General features: G+C 39.9%; 1 protein-coding gene and 2 pseudogenes across 1 annotated transcript; 2 read left to right on the forward strand and 1 right to left on the reverse strand.

Moving 5' to 3' along the window:
- Nucleotides 1-5,592: 5,592 nt before the first annotated feature.
- On the reverse strand, nt 5,593-7,762 carry LOC137934179 (ABC transporter G family member 11-like; annotated as a pseudogene).
- Nucleotides 7,763-10,435: 2,673 nt separating this feature from the next.
- On the forward strand, nt 10,436-11,296 carry LOC137934180 (peroxisomal 2,4-dienoyl-CoA reductase [(3E)-enoyl-CoA-producing]-like; annotated as a pseudogene).
- A 10,818-nt stretch (nt 11,297-22,114) lies between these two features.
- LOC137933975 (ABC transporter G family member 14-like) lies at nt 22,115-26,911 on the forward strand. Its single transcript, XM_068778133.1, has 5 exons — nt 22,115-22,547; nt 22,722-23,523; nt 25,298-25,489; nt 25,584-25,774; nt 25,870-26,911. Exons 1-5 carry the CDS (start codon nt 22,422-22,424, stop codon nt 26,524-26,526), a joined length of 1,968 nt encoding a protein of 655 aa, XP_068634234.1. The 5' UTR covers nt 22,115-22,421; the 3' UTR covers nt 26,527-26,911.
- The last annotated feature ends 345 nt before the right edge of the window (nt 26,912-27,256 follow it).

Raw genomic sequence — 27,256 nt, forward strand, 5'->3', positions numbered from 1 at the left:
TGCAATAAAGATTAAAGCTGTGTTGGGGCTTTTTGAGTTAGCCTCTGGTCAGAAAGTAAATTGGGGAAAGACTTCCCTAATGGGCTTCAATGTTAATCCTGAGCTTCTCACTGAGATGGCAAATATATTTGGATGCACCTTAAGTCAATTACCCGTAACATATCTTGGTTTACCTCTCTTCAATGGGCGTATATGCAGGAGGCTATGGAATCCGGTGGTAGAAAAAATGGAATTCCGATTATCATCATGGAAGGGGCGTCTTCTTAGTAAAGCGGGGAGACTCGTTCTCCTAAAGTCATGCATAGCAGGTATCCCAAATTATGCTTTGTCTTTCATGCCCTGCCCTATTGCTATTTGTAAGATCTTGGATAAGTTGAAAAGAAGATTCTTATGGAGGGGATCGAGTGATGCTTTTAAGTACCACCTGGTTAGTTGGGATGATGTTTGCAAGCCACAGAATATGGGGGGTCTGGGAATCCGGAAATCTAAAGACATGAATCAAGCTTTATTGTTAAAATGGCTATGGAAGTTTAACACTTACTCTTCAAATCTTTGGAAGGAAATGGTTCTCACAAAGCTAGGTAGTGAACCTCATTGGTGGATATCTGGGGGGAACCGTAGAACCCTCTCTCCTATATGGAGAGCGCTATATCTTCTGCTCCCAAAATTTCAATCTGCAAATAGATTCTATGCTGGGAATGGTAGATCGCTCAAGTTTTGGGACGACTTGTGGATAGGGCCGGAACGTCTGCAGACTGCTTTCAGAAGTCTTTTCCTTCTCACCACTCGCAGAGAAATATCAGTAGCTGAAGCTTTTGAGGGGGGAGGGATGAGCCTCCATCCTAGAAGGGGTCTCTCGGATAGTGAGGCATTGGAAGCTAGCCGATTGTTGGATTTAGTCGCTTCGTTCAAAATTCGTCCTTGGGAGGCTGACAAGCTCATTTGGTGGCCGGATAAAAAGGGGTCTTTCACGGTCTCATCGGCATACGAATTTTTAAAAGGTAGTAATTCAGCATGGAGGGAGAATGGGATCAATTTTGTATGGCGTTTATGTGCCCCTCCAAAGGTAAAATTTTTCATGTGGAGTGCCTGTCTAAGTAAAATCCTCTCGGCTGATGTATTGCGAAGAAGAGGCCACCCCTCTGTTGATCCCTTATGTCCATTCCGTAACTCTGAGAACGAAACTATCAGACACATTCTACTACACTGTAGTTTCTCTTGGAAGGTGTGGATAAACATCCTTGGTAAGTTTGGGCTTCAATTCTGCATGGCGGAGGACCTCCTCACTTTTAGTAACTCACTCTTGGGTACCTCTATGCCGCGTCTTGGAAAGATGATGCTCTCTGCCTGTTCCAGTTTCATCCCGTGGGGGCTTTGGAATGAGAAGACGATTTGATGCTAAAAATGAATCTATAGACCGGGTTGCGGACAGAGTGGTGGGTCACATATCTACTTGGCTTTTAACAAAAAAAGCATTTTCTCCCTATCTGGGTTCCTCCATTAGTGAAAATTGGAGAAACTTGGCTTTGATACACATTGGAAAAAAACCTCCGGTCATGCAAGAAAAGACTCCTCCAGCTCCTGGTTATCTCAAGCTAAATTTTGATGGTTCATCTCTTGGCAACCCTAGTATTTCTCGTTATGGTGGAGTAATTTCAGATCATTCCGGTAATCAGCTCTTCACGTATGCGGGGCCCCTTGGTATTTCTGATTCTACGAATGCAGAGTTACAGGCTCTCCTCTCCGGTCTTCGTGTTTTCAAAGAAAGATGTAGTGGGCCCCTCCAAGTTGAAGGGGATTCTAAAGTGGTGATTGGATGGTGTGAGAGAGTGTCTTCTCCTCCGTGGAGACATTGGGATACATTTAAGGAAATTTTAGATATTACCTCAATTATTTCTTCTTGTTGGACCCACATTCCGAGATCCGCAAATTCAGCGGCAGATGTACTTGCCAGGCAGGGAGCTACCCTACAATCACTAGTTGTAAGGGAAATGCTCCCTCAAACTTTGTAATTTTCTTCTGTTTTATTAAAACATCTTTATAAAAAAATAAAAAAAGTTTCTTTCAAATCCTGGTCGAAACATTGGGATGCAGTCAAGTAGATTTTTAGATACTTGAGGGGTACTACAGACTATGATATCATGTTTAATAGACAATAGAGTGACCCTTCAATTGTGGGATATCTAGATGCAGACTATGCAGGGGACTTGGATGATAGGAGTCTACCACAGGTTATGTATTTACTCTTGTGGTAGGACCTATTTGTTGGAGGTTTATGATACAGTCTATAGTTGCACTATCTACTACTAAGTCAGAATACATGGCAATAGCTGAGGCTGCAAAGGGGGTTTTGTGGCTTACAGGGTTGATCAAGGAGCTAGGTGTCCAACAAGGTGGAGTTCAGTTGCATTATGACAGAGAGTGTCATTTATTTGGCAAAGAACCAGGTGTATCATGCGAGGACCAACACATAGATGTGAGGTTTCACAAGATCAGGGAATTGGTTTCATCAGGTGAACTACTGCTTGAAAAAGTTCACACTTCTGAGAATGCAACAGACATGTTGACAAAGCCTGTTACTAAAAATAAGTTCAAGCATTGCTTAGACTTGATTAATGTCTCCAGTTACTAGATGGGAGATGCTCCAACCTATTGTTACAAGTGGACTCCTAGGTTATACTTTCTTTTTTCTAAGGGGTGGATATTCTCCAAGGTGGAGATTGTTGAAGTATATGGCTCATACAAGTTGGGGGAGTATTTTTGTATAGGGGTATTTCTATATTGCACTGTATGTCTAGGGTTAGTATAAATACATACTATGTAACCCTAATTGAAGTTAGTGAAATTTCTAGCGCCGCTCGATCCGTGGACGTAGGCACACCGCTGAACCGCGTTAAACCCTGTGTGTTCTTCGTTTCTTGTAGAATCTCTTCGTTGAATTGCCGTATAGTTCGTAATAGCCTCACGTTTTACAACAGCTAGAGATGTCCTTGTTTATGTAAAGAAGGAAGAATAAAATGATTTACATGTCCAAGGTGAACATGCCATAAAACATGGGAAACATGTAAAGATTTATTTGTAAGGACAGAAAGAAGGGCAGGGTTGCCATGCTGTAACACATAAGCTTCCATCTCTCTTACCGGTTGCCACCACCATTCCTGTGAGACGATTATGAATTGTGAAAAGATTGTTAGTAAATATAACGGTTAAAGGAAAATCAATCGTTAATTTACTGAAGGAGAGAAGATTTTTTGTGAGATGTGGAACAACTAAAACATTTAACAACTGAATATTTGGGGTAGGAGAGAGAATACCAATATGTGAGATAGGTAAGGAGGCATCATTCCCCACAATTACAGAGTCATTACCCATGTACAGAGCATACTGATCCAGGTTGGATGCGTTGTTGGACATATAAGCGGAAGCATGTTGGAGGGCACAGATCCAGTGAAAGCCTCAGCAAGATGGGTATGAGACTCACTGGACTCATTACAGACATAATGTTAGTCGCATCGATTAGCATAGTGACTGTCAAGATGGCATATCTGACAACGAGGTGCCCTTGTTCAAAATAAGGGCACATAATGGCGGCCAGAACCATTGGTTCGGCCATGGGTTTGACCAGGTCTGCGGCAAGTCGACCGGTCCGATCCACAAGACGCGGCAATTAAAGCAGCAACGGGAGAGACAAAGCTCAAAGCTCTCGGCTCTGGAGACGAGGTCAGAGAAATAGGGGAGAGGCGTGAGGGCCATTTGTGTGACGGAGAAAGTGAAAAATTTGCCGCCGAGTCCACTGAGAAACTAGTGGAGTTTGTCGGTGTTGACGACAGGTTTGCCGATAACATGAAGTTGATCGTAGATACCCTTGAAAACGCTGGTATAAGTGACAACGGATTGATTTCTACGCTTTAGCTACTGGAGATTGTCTTTGAGACGGATTTCTCGAGCCTTCGACCGATGCTTGTATGCATTTTCTAATGCGAGCTAGACTGTGTAGTGGAGAGGTCAACGGCCTTGGCCATTGCCTCCTTGGTGAGAGAGGAAAGGAGGAGGCTCAGAAAGCGTTGATCCATTTCTGTCCATTTTATATATTCGATAGTAGGAGTAGTAGAATTTGCGATGACAAATTGAGGTGGTGGTGCGAGGGTTTCGTTCACATAGCCGAGGAGATTTTAGCTTTCAAGAAGGGGAAGAAGGCTTCTCCAGAGGAGATAGATGGTGGACGAGAGTTTAATGGTAATCATGTGAATGAGAGTTTGAAAGGGGAGAAAAGGAAAAATAGAGTCAGCAACCATTGAGGTTTGATTTTTTTTTTGAACTAACAGTGAACTGAACTGGACACAAGGTTGAACCACGAGCTGATGCTAACCCGAGGTCTTGGCTTGGGTCGGATGACGGTTTGGTTTGGCTCAAGATGGAATGAGCCCTCGGTCTTGAAGGGGAGAAAAATAAAATCAAAAGAGGTGTCGCTTGGGAGAGGAAGCGGCGCCACAATGAGGTTGCAGAGGCAGAGGGTGGCGGAACGCTGGTGGGCCATTGTGTCGGGATGAAATCTGAGGGGTGGCGACTATGCCTGTGCCAGAGCCGATGCGCAGAGGTTGGCAACAGCGGTTGCTCGGGGAAGCTTTTCGCCAAAAAAAGGGCAATCAGATACACAAGGATCGATGACGTCTAATACCATGTAAGTTTTTATTGAAAAACTTTTTATTCGCCATGATTATAACGTAAGTGTACAATGGTATTTATACAAAAAAAACTATTTTTTGCTCGGTGATCCGTCGGTTCCAGTGATGGAAGCCTGGTCTGCAGTCTTCCGTTACAGTGCCATATCGTTCACAACCTTTCCAGCTACTTCCACTCCTACTCGGCCAATCTTACAACCAATTGCTATACTAAACCAACGTACACTGCTACTTGGTAAGACTTCCATTCCCCTGTTCTTGATCAAGTGGGAAAGATTTCCCATTAGAAGATGCAACGTGGGAAGCCAAGGAGGACATCAAGCTGTTTCCATCTCTCAACCTTGAGGACAAGGTTGATCTTGGAAAGGGATGGTCATGTAATAAACCTTCAGCTGAGATGGTTGGAGATGAGTTGACTAATCCTCTTGTTCCAGAAGAGTATATTCCATTAGGCTTCACAAAGGGTGCAAACAAGATTCCAGCAAATATCAGGATTTTGTTATGGCATGAGGTTTAGGTTATATAAGTAAGAGATGAGATATTTCCATCATCTCCCTCTGGAAATCTTACAGTAGTGGTACTTTTTTCAAACTTCATGCAGGCATGTGGCTGGCCGGTTGAGTGCATTCTCTCCCAAAAGAAGTAAAATGTTGGACAAAATTAAGGTTGGATGGTTGATGACAAGAAGGAGAGGGATAGCAGTATCTGGATGCATGATTAGGACAAGGCCAGGCGGATGATACCACAAGTTCTTGGTAATGTTGCAGAGAAAATTGGAACTAATGTTATGTGAAGTATTTGATCAGTTCCCAAATCCAATAATTTAGTTGAATATTGAATTTATTGACATTACTTTTCGAACATGGTGAAATTCAAAGCTTCTACTAAATTCTCTGCTGTAGCAGAAGGAAAAACGATGGATGGACGAGTAGCTAGTGACATGCATGGGCACAGCTTAGATAGCACAGTACGTTTGATGGTGTACATGTACGTTTACAGTAGAGGCAGCTGGGTCTAACGTCTATTGGCAGGCATTGCCGTCGGCTGGTTGGTGGAAGTCGCCGCATAGGCCCTTAGAGAAGGCGATTGCGTAAGGCGGTCCGTAAGTACAGTTGTCCCCTGTTTGTTGCTTTTCTTCTGTTGAAACCTTCTCCTGGCTAAGTAGCCTCTCATCCATGGAGTCACGTCCTCGCTGAACTTAATCAATAGGAAGAACAAGATGCGGTAGATGACAATCATGCTGAAGAGAACCGACAAGTTCCACCATTTGGAACTGTTCACGTCAATCTGGAAGACATTTTTGAGGATATACTCCCCTGGGATCTTCGGCATCTCAGGCGACTGGTTATGGAAGATTAGGTCGTTTTGGTATTGGCCCTGAAATTGAAGCAGAGACAGCCATCGTACATTAATTTAATGTCTACGTTAAACAAGATGCCATAACAGAGAAATAATAATAATACCTGAAGTGCCCAAAAATGAAAACTGATATAAGACATGGGGTAGCGCCAGACTGGTTTTGGTATGTCCTTTGGGAGCCTAAAATAACCAGAAACCAGCATGAAAATTCCCTGTAGCGGGCGTCATGACCAAATGCCAACCAAACAGTGTCAGCAATCAGAGAGATCCAAATTTCAAAATTAAGCAGTAAAGTGGAAAAATTGAGTGAGATTAGCAAAGGAGAGCATATGGAAGTACACCTGGATTCCAGCGCCGATGATAATTCCCATGAAGAAGTTGGGATGACGCTGGCTATTGCCATCATCAAGCTTTCCACGACGGTAACACTTGCATAGAGGCACAACACGAAGAATATATAATGGACGATTCCTGGGTGGAGGTGAACCATGAAATAACATATAGTTCCAGATATAAAAGTTATCATTATTAGAAAAGGCATAGCAGATAGGGTGTTGCCGATGACAAAAGCTGCTACGCCGTAATGACCATTGAGCCTCTCTCGCTGGAAAACCTGCAATTTTTCATCACTCGATCAACCAATCAATCAACTAATGGCAGATCGCTCATATATATATATAAATAGAATTGTCTCCACAGACCTTCATATCTTCCACAAACGAAGGAAACCCGCCAATGGAAGGTGACAAACCCAAACACAAATGAGGCGCATGAACCCCTTGCCTGTTCGTGAAGCGTACGAGGGGGTTAACGTTCAATATTTCAAAACTTAATGGAATTGCTGTGTTAGCTGTATATATGCATTTCATACCAGGATGGAATTGTAGCTGGTTCCCACGTTCAAATAGATGGTTCCGATGCAGATGGTGACCACAATGTAAATAACAAGTCTCAACCAGTAATAACCAAAATCTCTGGACATGTTCACGAATGAGCGCTTGGTCAAGGTGTAGGCCTGCATGAAGAAGCTAGCCTGACTGCCTCCCGAGTCCAGTACAGTCCCTTTCTGCCATCAACCCCACCAATGTTAAATATATTAGGCTTTCGACTTTAGACCACAACCACTATCTACTACCATATCAGCCTTTTACCATTTTTTTCAATTCAATTCGGTACTTGAAATCACTTAATTCACTTACAACTCTGGAGATTTCCTCAATTCTCTCTTTCGCAGAGTAATGATATTGGGAAGTGGAGTAAAAGTTTATCAGGGTGCGGGTTGCTTCAGCCGTTGTTGTCTTCTCCAAAGGGTCATCAGACATCACAAACTGATCATCCATTCAAAAAAAAGGGCTGATTAATACTTAAACCGTTGCAAATTAAAGAGAAAACATAATAATCGATTCAGAACATGCATGCATGCTTACCCGTAACTTCATGGATCCTTTTAAAGTAGCTTTCACCTTATCAAAATACAAGTTTATGCACCTCAGAAAATGATCGGATGGGTTCCCCAGCACTGGGCAGGGGAACCCTGCTTGGGCGAAAAACTGCAGATGCACAAAATGATAACAGTCACATGTATTATATAATTATAAACATTTCTCAGTAACACTACAAATTAAGAGACTAATTAAGGAAGGGCAGCATTGCACCTCACAAGCCTCTGAAACCTTCCCGAAGTAAACTGTTTTACCTTCTGAAACATTTGTAGATATCATAGTTTATATCTCTACTGGATTTTGTTTAACCATTATTTCTATGAACAAGCCCTGCTACTAGTAAAAACTATTTGACTTCTCAATACTTGGTGGTGAAACTCTTTTTCATGTTTAACATTTTTGCTCATAAGAGAACTTGCTTAGTCCTCATTTTAGGTATTCCAAAACAATCACATTACTCGTAAGCATTTCTAGACCATGGCCCTCTACTCTTGGCTTCTGAGGTTACTAAGTAGTTTCCATTGTCCTTTATCCGTGTTGTAGTTGTTGGAAGATAAGGCCCAAACCCACATAACCAAGGAGGGCCCGCATGTCTAAGAGTATTATAAGATAGGTCGGGCCCAAGCCCATTAAAAGTAGGACCTACCAGGAATACCACGAGTTGACATCCTTATCACATAAGTTGGAAGATAAAGAAGGACTCACAAAAATATTTTTATCTTATGGTCACGTCCAATAAGAGTTTTAGTTTGAGTTATGTTTGTCTTTTATCTATATTGAGTTATTTAATTATGCTAGGACTTATCTTTAAGTGTTAAAGTTTAGGTGTAATTGGGACAATGGTAATTTTATTATAATTGGACTCTACAACCTTCATCTATTATAAATATAGGTTCATGTATTCTGATTATAATAAGTCAATGAAGTTTTTATCTTTTCCATAAATTCAACATGGTATCAAAGCAGGTTATGTGAGTCGACATGGTCAACCTAAGGAGATAATGTGATCCTTTTCTCTAAACCCTAACCCCTTTGTCTAGGTTCGTAGTTATTTTTTTTAGTCCCTTCACCCATTGTTTGCGTTACATTTTTTACCTCTATACGAAGTTTTTCATATTGAAAAGTACATATTGACGGAAAAATATTTGAGTCTGCTTTCCAAGGAAAAATGATTTTTTGCAATCGAATTTATCTACAGAGAGATATCAATATTTGAATAAGCGAAGGTCAGATTGCAAAAAGGTTCAAACAACAGCAGAAATCTTCAGATTCCGAGGTATTTTTTGCTATCAAGAACTAGACTTTATATGGAGAAATATATATCAAAAGAAATATCTGTAAGTCTATTCTTTTACCTATTCAACCAATTTTTTTATCTAAGTTATCTACAAAAACAAATCGATTTTTGAAGCAGCAAAGGTTAAAGAGGTTCGAGCGGCAACAGAAAGCATCAACTTTCGAGGTTTTTATACTTAGTTCGGCCATATGATAGAGACCAAAATCTATTAGATTATTTATATTTGATAATTATATTTTATGAATAGAAGTTATACTTGGATGAAAGATATTTAAGTCTAATTTCAGAATTTTTCATTTCAATCTGATCTATATTTAAAGATATATTCGCACTGGAATAATCAAAGGTCATGCTAGTATCCTATCACATTGAAAAATCCGAATTTAAGCCAATTGTTTTGTGTCACTTTTTGAGTTGCTATATCAGGAAAATATCTCACTTTTCCCTGTTTTGAGGGTTTATTATTACATCTTTGTTATTTTGGCTTATTGATGCATCTATGATGTTTGGTTCAAGCTGGGATCACTGCCATTATCTCCCAGCTTGAGGGGGAGAAGTTGAAGAAGTACAAGAAAGATGTATTTTATTCCAGATGTTGTGGATAAAGTGTATGTGACCAAAATATTCAAGAGAGGGGGAACACAAATGAAGTTTATGCATCTAAGAAGAAATTTTTATATCAGATTATTTCATGGGTTCTTTTATAAAGTTTATTATTTGGTTCGTGTTATATTCAGTTGTGGCTATTATGTCTCTTTGGGGACATTATTATTAAAGAAGAGGTAGCCTCATACCATTATTTATTTGTCCCCGTAAAAAATATCAAGTGTTAATGGTTGGGATTCCATGACGGATGAACTTAATACCCCTTAGAAAATATCAAGTGTCAATGGTTATGATTCCATGACGGAGGAACTTAATACCCCATCAAAAATATCAAGTATCAATGGTTGGGATTCCATGACGGAGAAATTTAATACCTCGTAAAAAATATCAACTGTCAACGGTTGGGACACCATGTCGGAGGAACTTATTATTACATCTATATTATACCCCCTTGAATTGGCCAACTGGGTCTCAAGGAAGACAAAACCAGCGTTAGGAGGAGTGTTGGGAGATTGGAGGACTGCCATTTTATACAAAAAGATTTTATACATAATTTGCTGCAAGCTGGGAGTTCTTGATGTTCTCTCACCCCCAGCTTGAGGGGGAGTGTTGGAAGATAGAGCCCAATCCCACACGACAAAGGAAGACCCACATATCTAAGAGTATTATAAGATGGGTCACATGACCAAGGAAGGCCTACAAGATGGGCCCCCAACCCCATCAGAAGTAGGACCCACCATGAATATCATGAGCTGGCATCCTTATCACATAAGTTGAAAGATCAAGAAGGACTCACAAAAATATCTTTATCTTATGGTCACATCCAAGAAGAGTTTTAGTTCGAGTTATGTTTGTATTTTATCTATATGGAGTTATTTAATTATGTTAAGACTCATCTTTAAGTGTTAGAGTTTGGGTGTAATTGGGACAATGGTAGTTTTATTGTAATTGGACTCTACTACTTTCGTTTATTATAAATAGAGGTTCATGTACTCTGATTATAATAACTCAATAAAGTTTTTATCTTTTTCATAAATTCAACACCAATTATGGACAATGATTTTGTTGGAACTTTCACAATGTGCCATGAAGCACTCAATATCAGAAGAAAGGAGCCCCTAGGAAGTGAGAATTCATCTTCTAGGGGATTTATTTTGAACATCAATACAATTTTACTTTATACAACATCTTGGTAACCACATTCATGTATCTACTACTAAGGTTTGTGATGAACCACATTCCGCTTAACAATAGTTTAGCTTCTCCTGACTTTAGGTAGTTTTACACTGCAGCTATTCCTCCTAACAGGCAATTGTGGATAGTATTACAAGGAAATTGACTCTAGAGTGGGGGAATGACTATAATATCAAAGTTAAATGCGATGGCACGAGGACCCAAGGATGAGAAAACTTGTACCTCATCAACTGGTGAGCTTAGCCATAGAATCCATGCCTCTGTACAAACTTGAGGAGAAATGGGATATTGCAATGCCTGCTATATACCTTGCTTCTGATGTAGATTTGTGATTATTCACTATTGTAGGAATATTTCTATTATATAGTTTTGCTTACAAATTTAGCGGATGGAACCCCCATTGTTGATTTGACAAAAGGTTCATTCATGTTTCTGCTTTCGTGCATATATCATTTTGAATCTTATTCTCCAATTTTCTGTCCCCCACTCATAAATATGTGATTGGAACGACTCTGGTTGTTGATGGGGGACTATGGCTCAGCCCACCGCACATTATTCCAAAAGAAGTTGTAAGAAGTCTATCTAGGATGGTTGGGTTCCGAAGAGTAAACTATAAGATGATGGCTATCTATAATTGCATAGAAAAAAATTACAGCCTTGTAATAGTTTCCGTTCAACAAAATCCAGGAAGCTATATTTCGTTTGGATTGCAATAACCAGATTTTCGTTCTCCTGCAAAGTCCGTTCTTTAAAGTTTTTATTTTTCCATACTCTATGCAAATTTGGTCAATTTGAAAATTTGGTCATTTTATTGAGAAAACTTTGTGGCCTAACAATATAGCACCAGGCATTCAAATCCTAGCTGAGTCATTTTACTCTTACTATGTGCTCATCTCTTTTAATATTTTTAGCCAACAATATGGTGATATTGGTTTCAACTTTCAACTGTAGTTTTTTTTTCTTTACATATTGTTTTTGGTATTTCTGTTGTTCAACCTCCAAAGAGCAATTATTTGCAAGGATTTTGACACAACTGACTTGTAAGACTAGTTTAGTTGGAAAATTGAATTTATTTATTTTGATGATTTATGTTTTTTATAACTTGGTGACAATTTGGACCTATAATCAAATTAGTCTCATTCTCATTCCTTGACAAAAGGATGAAATGTGAAATTTCACCTTTCATGGTGGAATATAACTTTGTAATGTTTTGGTTCATTTGGGTTCATATATCTTCTTCCTTTTTCTTCTTTCTTCTTTTTATTTTTATTTTTATTCATAAGAAGCTTACAAGAAGGGGAAGAAGGCAGAGGAGGCCATCCTCCACTTCCAATCGCCTTCCCCAAGCCGACAACGGTAGGGAGGAGGACCACCTCCCTTGCCCCCTTCTTCTTGTTGTTGTTCTCTGCAACTTGTAAAGGTCAACAGAGTGTAGTCACCCAATAATTTCAGTGACAAAAAGGTGATGGCAATAAGAGGACGACCTCCCCCTTCTGTGTTCTACTTTGCTTGAGGGAAAAAGGTCTCCCATGGACAGCGCTGGGAGGCCTTCACTCTTTTTTTTAATAATGTTTACTATAATTGTTGTTGTTTATTTTTTGAAACTATTTATTATCAATTAATTTATTATTTCAACTTTGAATTAATCAATAATTACGTCAATAATAGTAAATTAAATATTAGCAACTTAAGTTATTTCAGTAATTTATTTAATTTATCAAGGCACTATTGAATTTCTCAATAATTTCTACAAAAGGTGTGTTCTAAGTGCAATGATTTTTTTTTTTTTTTGAAAAATGTTTATTTTGCATTGTTGCTGCTCGACCCATCATAATGTACCTAAATTAGCCTCTTGATTGAGCAAGTTTCATCATCCTAGTATTTCTTTTTTAAATGATATTGGAACCATGCTTAACTGAATGATTGTTTCCATGTCTATTATGTACATATAGCATTTTTCGGTGAGTTTTGCTTCCTTTTTTGTTTGTTTATTCGTTTTTTTTTTTTTTTTTTGCTTCTCCAAGTTTTGTCATTATTATACCTATTTTCATGCTAGCTTTAGGAAGAAACAAAATATTAGATACAATGCCATATTAAAGGTTGCAAAGATTGAAAAAAGTGAAAACGAGAAAAGACTATTCTTTCAAGGGGTGATACTGCAAATGTTGTGAAGCACAACCAACAAATTATGCTATTTCCTCTTATGTGCAGGGGTGTTGTTTCTTTGCTTCCCTATAACTTTGAGAATTTTTATCGTTTGTTGTTCTTGGGGAATATAAATTCGTTTTGTATATATATGTACATACATACATACATATATACATACATATATACACATACGTATATATACACACACACACATATACATATATATATATATACACACACACACACATGAACGGGTAATCCAATACGAAACCAGATTTTGTGCAAAAAATACCAAATCGGGTTTCTTGTTGTCTATCTTGATCAACCGAGGCGAAATTTTCCCGCTTAACATTCTTGTTCCCCATTCTTTCTTTCTCTTCTCATTTCGCCTATCTCATCTAACCCACTCGGATGTTGTCGCCGATGCCTAGCCCCATACCCTCGTCTCGCCTAATTCCCTTTCGTCTCTCATTGTCGTCGTGCTCTTCCTCTTCCTCGCCATCACCACTCATTCCCAATGGCACCTCATTATTTATTCCTTCTTTCATTTTGTTTTCCATCGTCCACCGTCTCTGATGACGCTATTACCATTCCAGCACAAGGTACACACAACGCTTACTCAAAACTCGCCTTGCTGCATTCCCATTGCTGTCTGATTATTTATTTATTTTTTTGCTTAATTTGTTTATTTTTTTATTAATTTCGTCAATCATATGAAGACCAAATCATGCTTAAAAAGTAGAGCTTAGAAAAAAAAAGATGGCAAATCGTTAAGAGCATTTATTAATCGAAAGATATTTAACCAAATTTCCAAAGTAACGATGGGTGCATACAAAATTTCAAAATGGTGCCATTTTTTACGAAGCTAACATTTATCAAAATTTATTGAGCTTCATAGTGGAATGATGGTTCTCGAGTCGCACCAGACCATTTTGGCTTTTTTTTTACTCCTATAGTCGTTCAAACCATTGTCGCCCAGTTGCGAACCACAAAATCAAATTGGGACCCTCACTTTTTTTCATTGACCATTCTGGTTTCTTTTAAGGTAAATTTTTTTAATGTTTTTTCTTAGGAATTATTTTATTATTAAATATATATTTTTAGTGTTTTTATACTTATTACTATTATTTTTATTTTTATTAATGTTATTGAGTTATTTAATGCACCTTATATTATTGTTCGTCGATGGCCAAGGAAAAAAGTTTGGGGATAATATGTCCCAATTTAGGGCCCCTAATGGAGTACCATAATTACTAATTTATGATATATTAATTGATTAATAGTTAAATAGTCATGTTATTATTTATTAGGAAATGAATAAATAATTTATTTTTTATAGTAATAGTTTTTTTATAATAATAGTAAAAATTAGTAACAACTAATAAATATAATAAATCTTTACTTATTGAATAATATAAATAATAACTAAAATGTATTAATTTAATACTTATTGAGTACCAAGTAATAGTAATTATTAAGTATGGAATTATTATAATATATATGTATAATATATATGTATAATATATATGTATAATATATATTTAAAAATAAATTAGGGTTTTGGAGGAATAATTTTTTATAATAATAATAAATAATAATTATTCTATATCCATAATTAATAGAACTTATTGTAAGTATGACGTATAATAATAATTATTAAACAACATTAGTAACATAATCTAAAAAATCATTAATAAGTTCGGAGTAATAATCATTGATAATCGTAATACATAATAATAATAACAAATAAATTGTTCAAATAAGAAATTAATTTAAGTAATGATTAATAAGTATTAAGTAAGAATAGACGCACGATAATGAGTACTAATTAATAATATAAAATTGGTAATACAGATTTTAATTAATTTATTTATTTATTTATTAATAAATTAGAGCAATAATTACTGATAATAAAAATTAATAATTGGGATAAATTTATAATCAATATAATTAATAATTAATAAGCATAATAAGTATAGTACAAGGGTGCCATTTGTGCGATACGAGTGAACCACGTCAGCGCCACACGTTCTTCTCTCAAGCGACGTGAGATCGCCACGCGTTAGCAACGCGTATGCCACACGTGCATCACGCGTGATGAACCTTGCTAGGAGAACATGTTTGGGGAACTCCATGATTGATATGTATGCCAAGCGTAGAAACATTGAAGATGGAATGAAGATTTTTTAAGACATGGAAAAGAAATCTATCGTTTCATGGACAACGATGATGGGAGGATTGGCCTACCATGGAGGAGTTAACGAGGTATTAAGATTGTTCGAAGAGATGAAGATAAATGAGGTGAAACCTAATCGAATCAGTTATACTTGTGCCCTATCGGCATGCGCTCACGGTGGACTCGTCGATTATGGGAAGAGTTTGTTTGATTCTATGGAAATTGAACCTGAGGAAGAACACTATATCTGTATGGTGCATCTCTTAGCATGATCTAGGAAATTTGAGGAGGTTGAGGATTTCATTGAAAGGTCTCCAAAATTTTTTGAGTAGTTATGGAAGAGCCTTTTGGTTGCTTGTAAGAATTCCTACAAGTTCGAGAAAGGGTTGGAGGTTGCAGAAAATATAATGAAAAATGGTCTACCAAGTGAAACATTCTCTTTGGTACTCTTGTCACATGTGTTTGCAGTAGAAGGTAGATGGGATGAAGTGGAGAAACTGCGGTATGAAATCAAACAAAGAGGGATGAAAAAAGAGCCAGGGTGTAGTTGGATTGGAATTTGTAACTGTAAATTTCTAATTTAATTATTTAAAGAATCTCTTACTATCTTTTGACCACATATTTTTTCTTTTCATTGAAACAATTGAAGAGTTGAAGTTATCTAGATAAATAAGAATATGAGCATATGTAGTCCATCACCATGAAGATTACACGATACCTATTACAATGACGGTTGCCTCACAAAGCTAATAAAGCTTCAAAGCAATAGACGTGGAAGTGCAAGTCAAGGTGGTCAAAGCAATAGATGCTCTCACCAAACCATTTTCACTAACACACTTACTCTCCTCTCAGAGATTTTACTACTATACAAAATTAAACTACTGTGTTTTAAAACGTATTCATTTCATTATCATCCTCATATTCCTCATCATTATTATTATAGCCTGACCTACCATTTCAGACTTGGCAACATAAACTCAACTCCTTTGCTCTACTCTATCATATACTACTTTATTACGTCAACCTTTAACAATTTCCTCATTGCCTAAACCCAATATCCTAAACCCTTAAATCCCTTACATACCAAGAACCAAAAAACCCCTAGAACCCTAAATTCAAAAACCTATGGCTTTGGCTTGAGGTACAAACTTCCCCTCCTGAAGCAATTAGAGAAATGGTTCATTAAACTAACTAAAGAAGCTTGGCAAAAAGGAAAATGCAAAAATTTCAAATGATTTTGAGCCCTGGAAATACTAGGTTTTCTCCCTTGCCTCCTAGTTATGCATAGATTGCTTTAAGTGCTCCAAGAGAGAATAAATTGACTTGGCCAAGCCAAAGGGTGACACACTTGGTTTAAGATAATCTCAACTTCTCTCTTCTTTATCTTTATTAATAGGCAGGTTTGCAAGTCAATTAATTTCATAATACTATAATTCGCGTTAAGTAATGGAATCTAAGGGGAGGGTTGTGTTTATTATTTTGTTGGTATTGTGAGAATATGTAGGTTTTTGTTTGACATTTTAGGGGTATATATATGTGGTTAACATTGTAAATATTGGATTGGTTTGTAAATAAAGATTTTTTTATAGACAAATTAGATTTTAAATTACTCACTTTTCTACCATATTCGTTCACAAAAGTCGTTGTTGGAATTTGTGTTTGTATCGACCGGGCCAGTCCTTGTATAAGATCCGTGGAGTTGCTTTCCTAACAGGTTCGAGTCTTTTAGCCCAATGGTTTCAACATGGTATCAGAGCAGGTTGGTCCCGAGTTCGAGTCCCGCTCCCACCGAATTTTGTCCCAGGTATTTCTGGTGAATTTGTCCTGGGTTTTTCCGATGAATTTTTCCACGGGTTTTCCCGTGCGGGGGAGTGTTGGAATTTGTGTTTGTATCGACCGGGCCAGTCCTTGTATAAGATCCGTGGGGTTGCTTTCTTAACAGGTTCGAACCTTTTAGCCTAATGGTTTCAACATGGTATCAGAGCAGGTTGGTCCCGAGTTCGAGTCCCGCTCCTATTCAATTTTGTCCCAGGTATTTCTGGTGAATTTGTCCTGGGTTTTTTCGGTGAATTTGTCCGCAGGTTTTCCTGTGCGGGGGAGTGTTGGAATTTGTGTTTGTATCGACCGGGCCAGTCCTTGTATAAGATCCGTGGGGTTGCTTTCCTAACAGGTTCGAGCCTTTTAGCCCAATGGTTTCAACAGTCGTCACCTGGACATAACAAGCACCGACCCTTACCCAGGTATTGAATAGGATACAAAAATAGCTTAATAGCTTAAGGCGGTTGAAAAATTATTGAATCAGACGAAAATCATAATGAATGGACATGGAGAATAGGGTAAAGCGTTTCAGATCTTAGTGAAATGTCATGAACCATGTAAAAAATTGTATGAGCCAACAAATATTTTTCAAAATCAGCAAAATAGAAGTCAAACAGCAAAATGGGGAGGCCCAAATAGCATTAGGCTCGGAATAGATCTTGGTTTGCTGCATACGAACGGCTAATGGGGAATCTATTCCTCGATGTCCCACGTGAGGGTTCAACATTTCTCTTCTGACTGAAACTTGAGGGTTCGTCACATCTCTCCCAACTGAAACAGCAGCCTCTGGTGGGAGCGTCAACGAATCAGTTCTCCGTTGGCTATTGAGAGGCTATTTGTAGCCAAACAAAAACTTAGAGAGGCTGTACCCTTCCTCTCTAACCAAGAGTGGTAAGGCAATGAGAGAGCAGTGTGAACGGAGAGGAGTTCACGAAAGGTGTTGACAGATCAAGGGTGGTAAGGGGGAGCAATCAGATCAAGTGGCAATATGGATGCAGGGGATTGGGTAAAAGTTGGAAGACGCTTCAGATAAACGGATAACTTGGAGTAAGTGCGAATGCGTATCAAATTCGAGAGGACTAGATGTCCCGTCATATCTCAAGAGCTTGAAATTCATCCGGATCCGGACATGGGGCAAATATTTGTGCTTGATTTGATTTGATCCGGACATCAGAATCCAGTGATAGGTTTCAGTCGTTATCGCCTAGAGAATGCTACTCCACGCAGTGGGCTCCGCAGGGTGCCAACGGCAATAAGAGGCACTTGACTTTGTGGCTGGTATAGCATAGACATGGCAAGTAGAGTTTGTTTGATAAAGGAGTTAGCATGGATTTTGTCATCCGCATCACTAGGCACGGCCCGGCAAGTGGTGAGGACTAGTGGAGACTGGAGAGAGAAGCAATTTCTCTCACGTCTACAAACTCCATAATTGACAGCCGACCAGCATACCAACTTTTGATCCATCTCCATGATCCTATAGGCTATAGTCCTATTTCCTGCATCACATGTTTGGATATAGACGAAGCTGGTTACTCGTAGGACACAAACATGGGCTACTCTCTCCACCTAGTAGAGAGCCAACGGGCAACAACACGCATTCAGAAGAGCAACCTAATAAACAATTTGTAGTGATAAGTTGTTCATTGGAAACTAAAGGCGTGTAAAAGAATATAATAAACAAAAATGGGAGCACGCCTTCGTTAGTGTTAGAGTTGTTGTTGTTCAGTTAAAAAGTCTATAATATACAAGATCATATCTAAACTCTTGAAGGGACAGTTCCCACTTGCCACTTACCTCTTCCACTTCCCGAATCCCACTGTGATGACGTCGACCAATTGGGTTTCCTCACCAGATCCTTCGTCCATTGTGGTGAGGTGCAGCACTGGCACCTGCCGCGCGTGGGTTGAAGGGCCCCACGGTACGTAGTATTAAGTGTACTCGATCTCATTCATTATAATCTAGGACTAGGAGTCCCACTACCCGAAGAATAGGATCCCTTCGCGTACCGACTGCTTTTCGTTTCGACACAACCGTCTGGTCGATCCTGTGTTGGATCAGACACCTCGTCTCAGTTCAACCAGTTCTCTCTCACAGATGCATGGAGCCATGATCACAGGCTTTACTTCATCCAAATTTCAATGTCCCGGGACCCGTCGCTTTTCTACCTTACACAGTACACTCACAAGTTCTTGTGACAACAACGCAACAAATCCAAATATGACAAAATTGCAACAGTATAATAACGCAATATGAAAAACATGCGATTGCTAGGGCATCAGGGCAACTGAACACCAATTGGCAATAGATAGTGATAGTGATTTCCTTTTCCTCAGGGAAGATTGCCTCAATATTTTCGACTGTTACCTCCTCCTCCTTTCGAGCTCTCATTCTCCTCCGACTGCTGTCATGCCTAATACGTCTGAGAAAGGACAGGCTGTATGCTCGATGATCGTCACTAGTTCGTTGTGTTTTTGGTTTTACACGGCGAATCACAACCAGAGAATTGGGCAGAGAATTAAGTCCCCTAATTCGTCTCCGGGCGCGATCCAAGCACAAAAACCAAACCACCTCTTTCCCTTAATCTATGTTATCCCTTTCACCCTTTTTAAACGTCTAAGTAACGCCTTTTTGAGCTACTTTTGTCTAGAGTGACACCTATTTTAATCTTCTTCTCGAACATCATGATGGTGCCATTTCCTGATCTTACCCGTTCCCAAAGATAAGCTAATAAAAATCAGAGTTACTAAGATACCCCGTAAACATCAACCAAAGTGGATGGACGACCATTGCTTCTCTTTCCTGCTTTGGTCGCGACACGGTCCCAGGGATGGATGAATGTGTAGACGCCGCATAATGCGGCATTCTTTCATTAATCCCTTATTTCTTCTTTCTCCTTGTATCATATCATGGCTCTATGCTAGCTAACTCGATCGGCTCACAAGCAATAACAGCAACAAAAAGTAAAACAAATGGCAGTCATCAACTTCCTTGTCATTGATGTCAATCTAATGAAAGAATGACGTCCGCTTGCATGCCTAACTACAGGTTTGTTCTTGTTGATTCTTGATTATTTGCTCAATCGATCCAAAGAAAAAGAAAAAAAAAAGTGTAAGTTGTGGCTAAGCTATGGTAAAGTAAAATATACCAAACTTGAAAGATTCGGAGAAAAAAATAGTATGGTCCAAATTTCTACAGAAGAAGATAAGATTAGAACTTGAAAGACAAGATCAAATACTTAGCCAGTGATGGAAACAAGGAGAGAGAGAGAAGAGATTAACAAAAAAAAAAAAAAAAAAAGAGGATAGGGAGAACCTGAGTGGGGTGGGGGACCTGCCATTTGAGTGGATCCCATGTGGACGTCAAGGTGGAGCATAAAGAGTGGCGATTATTGATAATAAGAGTGGATGACACGTGTCAAGATCCTAACTATGTGAGTGACCAAGGAGTAGTAGAGCCACACCGTAGGTGCTTCAAAACGAAAAAGGCAGCACGGCGAATTTACTTTTTTTATTTCCTCTTGTCTCATTTTTAAATCAGGAAATGCTCTAGCCTCCGGAGGAACGCGTACCTGGTACTTGGCTCGATTCCCATCCATGGCTAGCTCACTCGCTCGCCTGGCTCATGGCTTCAGCAAGCAAAGGTTCGATCCATTGAAACAAAATCAGGATGCACCCCTGAAAATATGAATGAAAGTGTTGAGTGAGAAATAATATAACAATGAATCATAAGAACTCAGCATCCCTATATTAGCCAAGTGACTCAACAACATTGTACATACAAATGTTTGTTTGTGTTAGAATCTCTAACAATCACTACGATTCATTTTCACATTATTCATTACATTGAGATATATTTTTATAAGTGTACAGATTATGTGCTAACAGATCATAACCCTGAGGAAGCCCGGCCAGCTGCACCACAATGCTGACGGCCTCCGCGGTGCAGATGACCTTACCAAGTATTGGTAGTTATGCTTTGGTCCGGGCAAAATCTCAGTGGGGTGACCCACCAGTTGGAATCGATGTTTCACGCTTTAATGATTTCTCAATCTTAAAGCATGAGATCTCGCATCTCCCCTTTACCACCTTGGTGTTTTCAAATTGAAATTCCTTTTGGGCTTTGTCGAATATTAAGACTAATAAAAATAACGATAATGATAAGCATATTCAACAGTCATTACACCAGAATATCTCGTTTCTCTCAAACAAGAAAGCATCATTCATGTCTATCATCTTTGTTTATGCAGCTACAGGCCTGCGGCCTCCATTATCACTCGTCACATTATTATATGTTAACACTGTGTCTAAGTTATGGTCTCCTTTCTGATGATGATGATCGTATATCATTATATCAAGGTGACGATTTAAATAATGTAGTGTACTCGCTGTTTGGTTGGGTGTGACTTGTCAATGCATTATGCATACTTTTCCTTTATAAGCATAAAGGGTGATCAACGAAATTAATTCCGCGGTTTGGTCAAAGTGAGGTCTCGTCTCTTCTTTGTCTTTTGAGTTGAAGACTTTGAAGGTTTGAGGGGCCCTCTCCCCCCTCGGCCCCTCCCCTCCCTCTCCCAGGGGTGTTTTACTTTAATACAAGTATACTTTGGAGTTTGCACAGGTGTCGAAGGATGGACAAGTCCTCATCGTCAATCCCGTGGCCACTCTCCCTTTCATCAACCGCCTAGTTTCCTCAAAGCTGCTTTTTAAATTTTAAGGTAATGATTCGATTAAGTCAGTCTTATGATGAATCCCGATTTTAAGAAATTGGTTCTCGAGTGAGAGCCCTAAATGGTGTTTGAAAAAGGAACGAGTCGAGTCGAATGACGGTAATAAAATGATTGAGGTCTGAGAGTGGAGACCCACAGCAATCTTATTTTAATTAAAAGCAGACAAAGTAGAGGAGAATTGGAATCTCTTACATCCTGGCCCTAATGCGAGAATTTGCAAATTTGCACCATTTACAATGCATGGGGGTGGGAGTGGGCCATGCCATGCACGCTTCACCCCTTCAGCCTGAGCCCTCTCAACCGGGACTGGACATACCAGACCAGCAACACTTATTAACAGTCTGTGATCTTCACGGCAGACACCAAGTTCAGAACTGGAACTCAATGCATGGGATTCATCTAACACAATGCTTACACGCTTACTCAAGCAACTTGTAAAGGGGCAAAGCAGCGGCAAGGACAAAGTGTGAATTTGTATGGAGTCCGTTCTTTGAAGGTTCGCTGTTTTGCTTTCTCTGCTTTCTTTACCTCCCTTTGCAGGAGTGGGGCCGCCCCTGCTTTCCCCCTTTCTTTGTGCCTTGTGAACTACACAGTACATGACATGCATAATTACATATACATTAAGACTTCGGCGGGGAGAAGGGAGAGTCGTTGCAGTCGCAGTCGTAGTCGCGGAGGCACTAGGGAGCGAAAGAGGGCGACCTCCTCCCCGTCCGTCTGCCTCTCTCTCTGTTGGTTCTACTACTTTTATATCTATGGCTGTAGCGATGAAGTATGGACCTCTCAATCAGACCCAAAGCCCTTAGACGTCGAAAACTCTTTCTCTCCGGTCTCCCTCTCTGTCTCTTTCTTTCGAGCACTGTTGAAGTCCTCTCTCCAACCGGCTGCCTCTGCGGTTGCTGCTCCTCACCACAACCATAAAGTTTCATAATCTGCTACTGCTGTAGACACCCAGATCAGTACAGAATCGACCATGGCCGAAGCCACAGAAAGTACCACCAGTGTCATTGCATACCCGGCCAAGACTGCCAGTACGGCAGCGCACTTGAATCCACCGTCTGCTGCTCTACGTCTAGCAAACTACCCTGTGACCCTCAAGGTTGGTTTTCAGCCCTGCCCCAACTCAGCTCTTTTTTTATCACTTCTCCCTTAATTACTGCTTAAATATGTATACTTTCAATTCTAATTCTATCTTAATTAACGAGCAAGCAAAAAGATAATCCTCTAGTTTACTTCAGTGTGTTGTTGTAGCTGATTGGGTGTTTGTTCGCAGTTCGAGGAAGTGGTGTACAAAGTGAAAACTGGAAACCAAAGAAGGAGGTGGTGCTTCGGCGATGGGAGCAACTCTTCAAGCGAGAAGACCATACTGAATGGGATAACGGGGTTGGTATGCCCCGGCGAAATACTGGCTATGCTGGGTCCTTCAGGGAGCGGCAAGACTACCCTGCTCACAGCCCTCGGCGGAAGGCTCGGTGGGAAGCTCTCGGGAAAGATCACCTACAACGGGCAACCGTTCTCAAGCGCCATGAAGAGACGCACCGGGTTCGTGGCCCAGGACGACGTGCTCTACCCACACCTGACCGTCACTGAGACCCTCGTCTTCACAGCTTTGCTCAGGCTGCCAAATAGCCTGACCCAAGCAGAGAAAATGGAGCAGGCAGAAGGGGTCATACACGAACTGGGCCTGAATCATTGCAGGAACAGCATGATAGGCGGACCCTTCTTTCGAGGAATCTCCGGAGGAGAAAAGAAGAGGGTGAGCATCGGCCAGGAGTTGCTGCTCAATCCGAGCCTCCTGCTGCTGGACGAGCCCACTTCTGGCTTGGACTCCACAACGGCGCAGAGAATAATAACAATCGTGAAGAAGCTCGCCAGCGGAGGCCGCACCGTGATAACCACTATTCACCAGCCATCCAGCCGCCTCTACCACATGTTTGACAAGGTCGTCCTCCTTTCCGGGGGATGCCCCATATACCATGGCAGGGCTTCCGCTGCCATGGATTACTTCGCATCCATTGGCTTTCCTACCTCCGTCACCGTCAACCCTGCTGATCTCATGCTCGACCTGGCCAACGGTACGTATCCACATATCACTGCCCATTGTGCTTTGGCAACCAGCTATCCACTGCAGCAATTGAAATTTCATCTTTCCTCTTCTTACTTTCTTCATGATTTAATCCATGCCACTCTTCCTCTTCAATTGAACTTAGAAATCACATGGACGAGGGTAGTGTTTTTTCCATCTGTGCACGTCGTTATTCATAAGCATGAAATCCTAATTAGTTATTTATTTTATAAAAATTGAGGCCCAGGGAACGAAGATAATTTTATTTTTATTAATTGATAAAAGTCAGCTCCTTATCGAGTATAACGGCACTTCTCGTTGTCACTCTCTACAAGCTAGGTTCTGCTGTTACAGCAAATTCGAACCTCATCCTCTTCTACACCTTAGAATCAGGGCACCACAATTATCCCCCGCACTCCGTGTGCAAGCCCAAGATCCAACTCCAGAACCCTGTGAGCCGTGAATAGAACTCTTTCATGTTAACAGTATAAGTGAAAGTCAACCTTTACAGGGGGGGGGGGGGGGGGGGGGGGGTGGAGAGACCCCAAAAGTGTTAGTGTGTTGGGTAAGTGGCCAGCCCTCAATCCCTCTCCTCGTTTCACTCTTCTGCCTCCCGCTCTCCACTCTCCTCTACCTGCACTTGTTCTCAGATCTCCTCTACCCGCGCTCGTTGTCCATCAATCTGATTGCTGTCTATCTACTCGTCGTGAATCGCCTCTCATCTTTCTACTTACTCTCTCTCCAGTTCTCCTTTGCGTCCTCGTCCCTCAGCTTCTCTTCTTGTTTCAACCCCCTCTCTTCCTCTTTGTTTCAACTGTGCCCCTCTAGATCACCTCTGCCGTCGTGTCTCTTTTCCTGCCGTCTCTCTTTCTCTGATTTCCTTGGACGTCGCCCCTCTCGGTTTTTCTCGTCGCCCCTCTCTCATAACCTAACCCTAATTCTAACATTTCAACCTTGACCCTCTCTCTAACCCTAATTTCTCTCCTCTCATCCTGGTCGCTCCCAATTTGAACCCCCAACCTTAAATTTCTCTCAATTTCTCTCAATTTCTCTAAGCCCTAAACTCCCACCTAAAATTTCTCTCAATTTCTCATAACCCGAAATTTCTGTAAGTATTTTTTAATTATATATTAAATTAAATATATATTTTTATTTAATTTGAATTATTATTAATTGTTCACATGTTAAAATCTATCGTAGTTTATAAATGAAAAAGTTAAGTTCAATTATCATACTAATTTTATATAATAAAATATATTTTTATGTAAAATAATGATGATTAATATTATATTTAATTACTAATTTAAGAGTAAGAATTTAGATACTGCAAAATAAAATTTTGATAAACTATTTTGGTATTATAGAAGTAAGCATTTTTAATTATTTATTATTGTATATTTAAGTAATTAAAAAAATTTATTTATTTATTATTATTTATTCATTTATTAAAATCTAATAAGAGTAATTTTAATTATTTTATTGTGATATATTTAATTAATTAATTACTTTTAATTTAATTTTTATTATTTATTAATTTATCACAAGGTAAAATCTATTTTATAATTTATTAATAAAAAAGAAAAAGTTATAACAGTAGAATTTATCAAAATATTCTATTAATAAAAATTCTCTCTACACTCTTGCATTGTACTTTCTATCTTTGCATACTAACAAAGAAAAAATATTTTACACTTCACTTTCGCTAGATAATTCATTTGCATTTTCCACTTCATTTTCAAAGTGCCCATGTCTTGCTGGATCAAAATGTGGAATATGAAATGCAGGGATTGCACCGGATTCTCAAGTTGCCACAACGGACTTGAGCAATTCCCATACGAGCTTCTCAGAAAGGGAGAAAAGAACGGTCAAGGAACTTCTCGTCTCTGCCTATGATAAAAACATTGCTACAAGATTGAAGGCCGAGCTCTGTGGTACGGAAGCTAACAGCTACAATTACGCAAGAGAAAGTCTTTCGAGTAAGTAATGACATCCTTACCGTTTACCATATGACGAGACGATATATATGCTGCGAACGACAGTGCTGATGAATAATCCATTGGGATCAAGCAGGGGACCCAAAGGCAAGAATGGAGCAATGGAGCACAAGCTGGTGGCAGCAGTTTACGGTTCTGCTCAGGAGAGGGCTGAAAGAGCGAAGGTACGAAGCCTTCAACAGGCTCAGGATCTTCCAAGTCATCAGCGTTGCTTTTCTGGGGGGTCTCTTATGGTGGCACACGCCACCCTCTCATATCCAAGATCGAGTAAGGAAGCTACTCTAGCACCGATTTTACTGTTTTCAAGCAACACCATTCATTCACGGATTCTTATTATTATTTGCTGTTCATTTGTTACCCAGATAGCCCTTCTGTTCTTCTTCTCCGTCTTCTGGGGATTCTTCCCACTTTACAATGCCGTCTTTACGTTCCCCCAAGAACGATCCATGCTCATCAAGGAACGGTCCTCTGGCATGTACCGCCTCTCATCCTACTTCTTGGCCCGGACTGTGGGAGATCTTCCAGTGGAGCTGGCACTCCCTACGGCATTTGTCTTCATTATCTACTGGATGGGAGGACTCAAGCCCGACCCTATCACCTTCATCCTTTCCCTCCTTGTCGTTCTCTACAATGTCCTCGTCTCTCAGAGCCTGGGTCTTGCCATTGGAGCCATTCTCATGGATGTCAAGCAGTCAACCACCTTGGCTTCTGTCACCACTCTAGTCTTCCTCATTGCAGGGGGATACTACGTACAGGAAATCCCTCCTTTCATCGTCTGGTTGAAGTACTTGAGCTACAGTTTTTACTGCTTCAAGCTGCTTCTCGGAGTTCAATTTACGGAGCACGACTACTATGACTGTTCAAAGGGAGGAGGAATCAAGTGTAGAGTGGTGGATTTTCCGGCAGTCAGAACCGTGGGGCTCTCGCACCTCTGGATAGATGTTGGCATCATGGCCCTGATGTTGGTCGGGTATCGGCTTGTTGCCTACTTGGCGTTGCACAGGGTGAAGCCTAGGTAGATGAGTGAGATACCACACAAGCCGTCTCGCCAGGGCCCAGAAAAAACGATCATTTCTACTGAGAATCTACAATTAAGAATGACCAATAATATTAATAATAACATCTCAAAACAATAAAAGAACAAACGCAGCCACCCAAAGAGTTTTCCTTCATCTGGGTCAATCCTACCAAAGAAAGCAAAAGAGACAGGGTTACAGGAATGAAAGCTTAGGCAGCAATTTTTGTGCTCCCTTAACTCCTTGTATGTGCACCTTATCTTTAAGCTGTGTATGTATCTCAATCACCATCCTGCACGTAAGTGTGCATTTTCATGAAGGTGGTGACCGAGGCATGAAGAGTTCTCAAAGCATTTAATATAACAGAATCTATCCCTTGTTACATTTACATGCTGAAGACAGTTTACCTTCTCCTACTTGTAAGAACACACCAAGCTCTAATTTAATCTTAAAAAAAGATCACTCGGTATTGCATCCCATTGAAGTGACTATTGACCAGAAACAATACACTGCAGTAAATATTTCATTACAAAACCTTTATCGTGATTTTCAATCCACGCTACAGAGTTAATGCTTCAAAACCCGGTGTCTCAGGTTGATATTGTAACGCAAACTGGCGGCAAAGAAACTTGTGCTATGATTAATGCACAAGAAAAGATCAATCGGCACTGCATCTCACTGAAGTGCCAATTGAACAGAAACAATATACTGCAGTATATATTTCATGCACAAC

Source organism: Aristolochia californica, unplaced genomic scaffold, assembly GCF_029961685.1.
Source record: "Aristolochia californica isolate CCGP_79_NKW_82.1479 unplaced genomic scaffold, dmAriCali1.0.hap1 SCAF_6, whole genome shotgun sequence".
NCBI lineage: Eukaryota > Viridiplantae > Streptophyta > Magnoliopsida > Piperales > Aristolochiaceae > Aristolochia > Aristolochia californica.

Coding starts and splice junctions, on each gene's coding strand:
- LOC137933975 (XM_068778133.1), top strand. CDS start 22,422: ATGGCCGAAGCCACAGAAAGTACCACCAGTGTCATTGCATACCCGGCC. Junction 22,548..22,721: donor ACTACCCTGTGACCCTCAAG/GTTGGTTTTCAG, acceptor GTTTGTTCGCAG/TTCGAGGAAGTGGTGTACAA. Junction 25,490..25,583: donor CGCAAGAGAAAGTCTTTCGA/GTAAGTAATGAC, acceptor GGGATCAAGCAG/GGGACCCAAAGGCAAGAATG.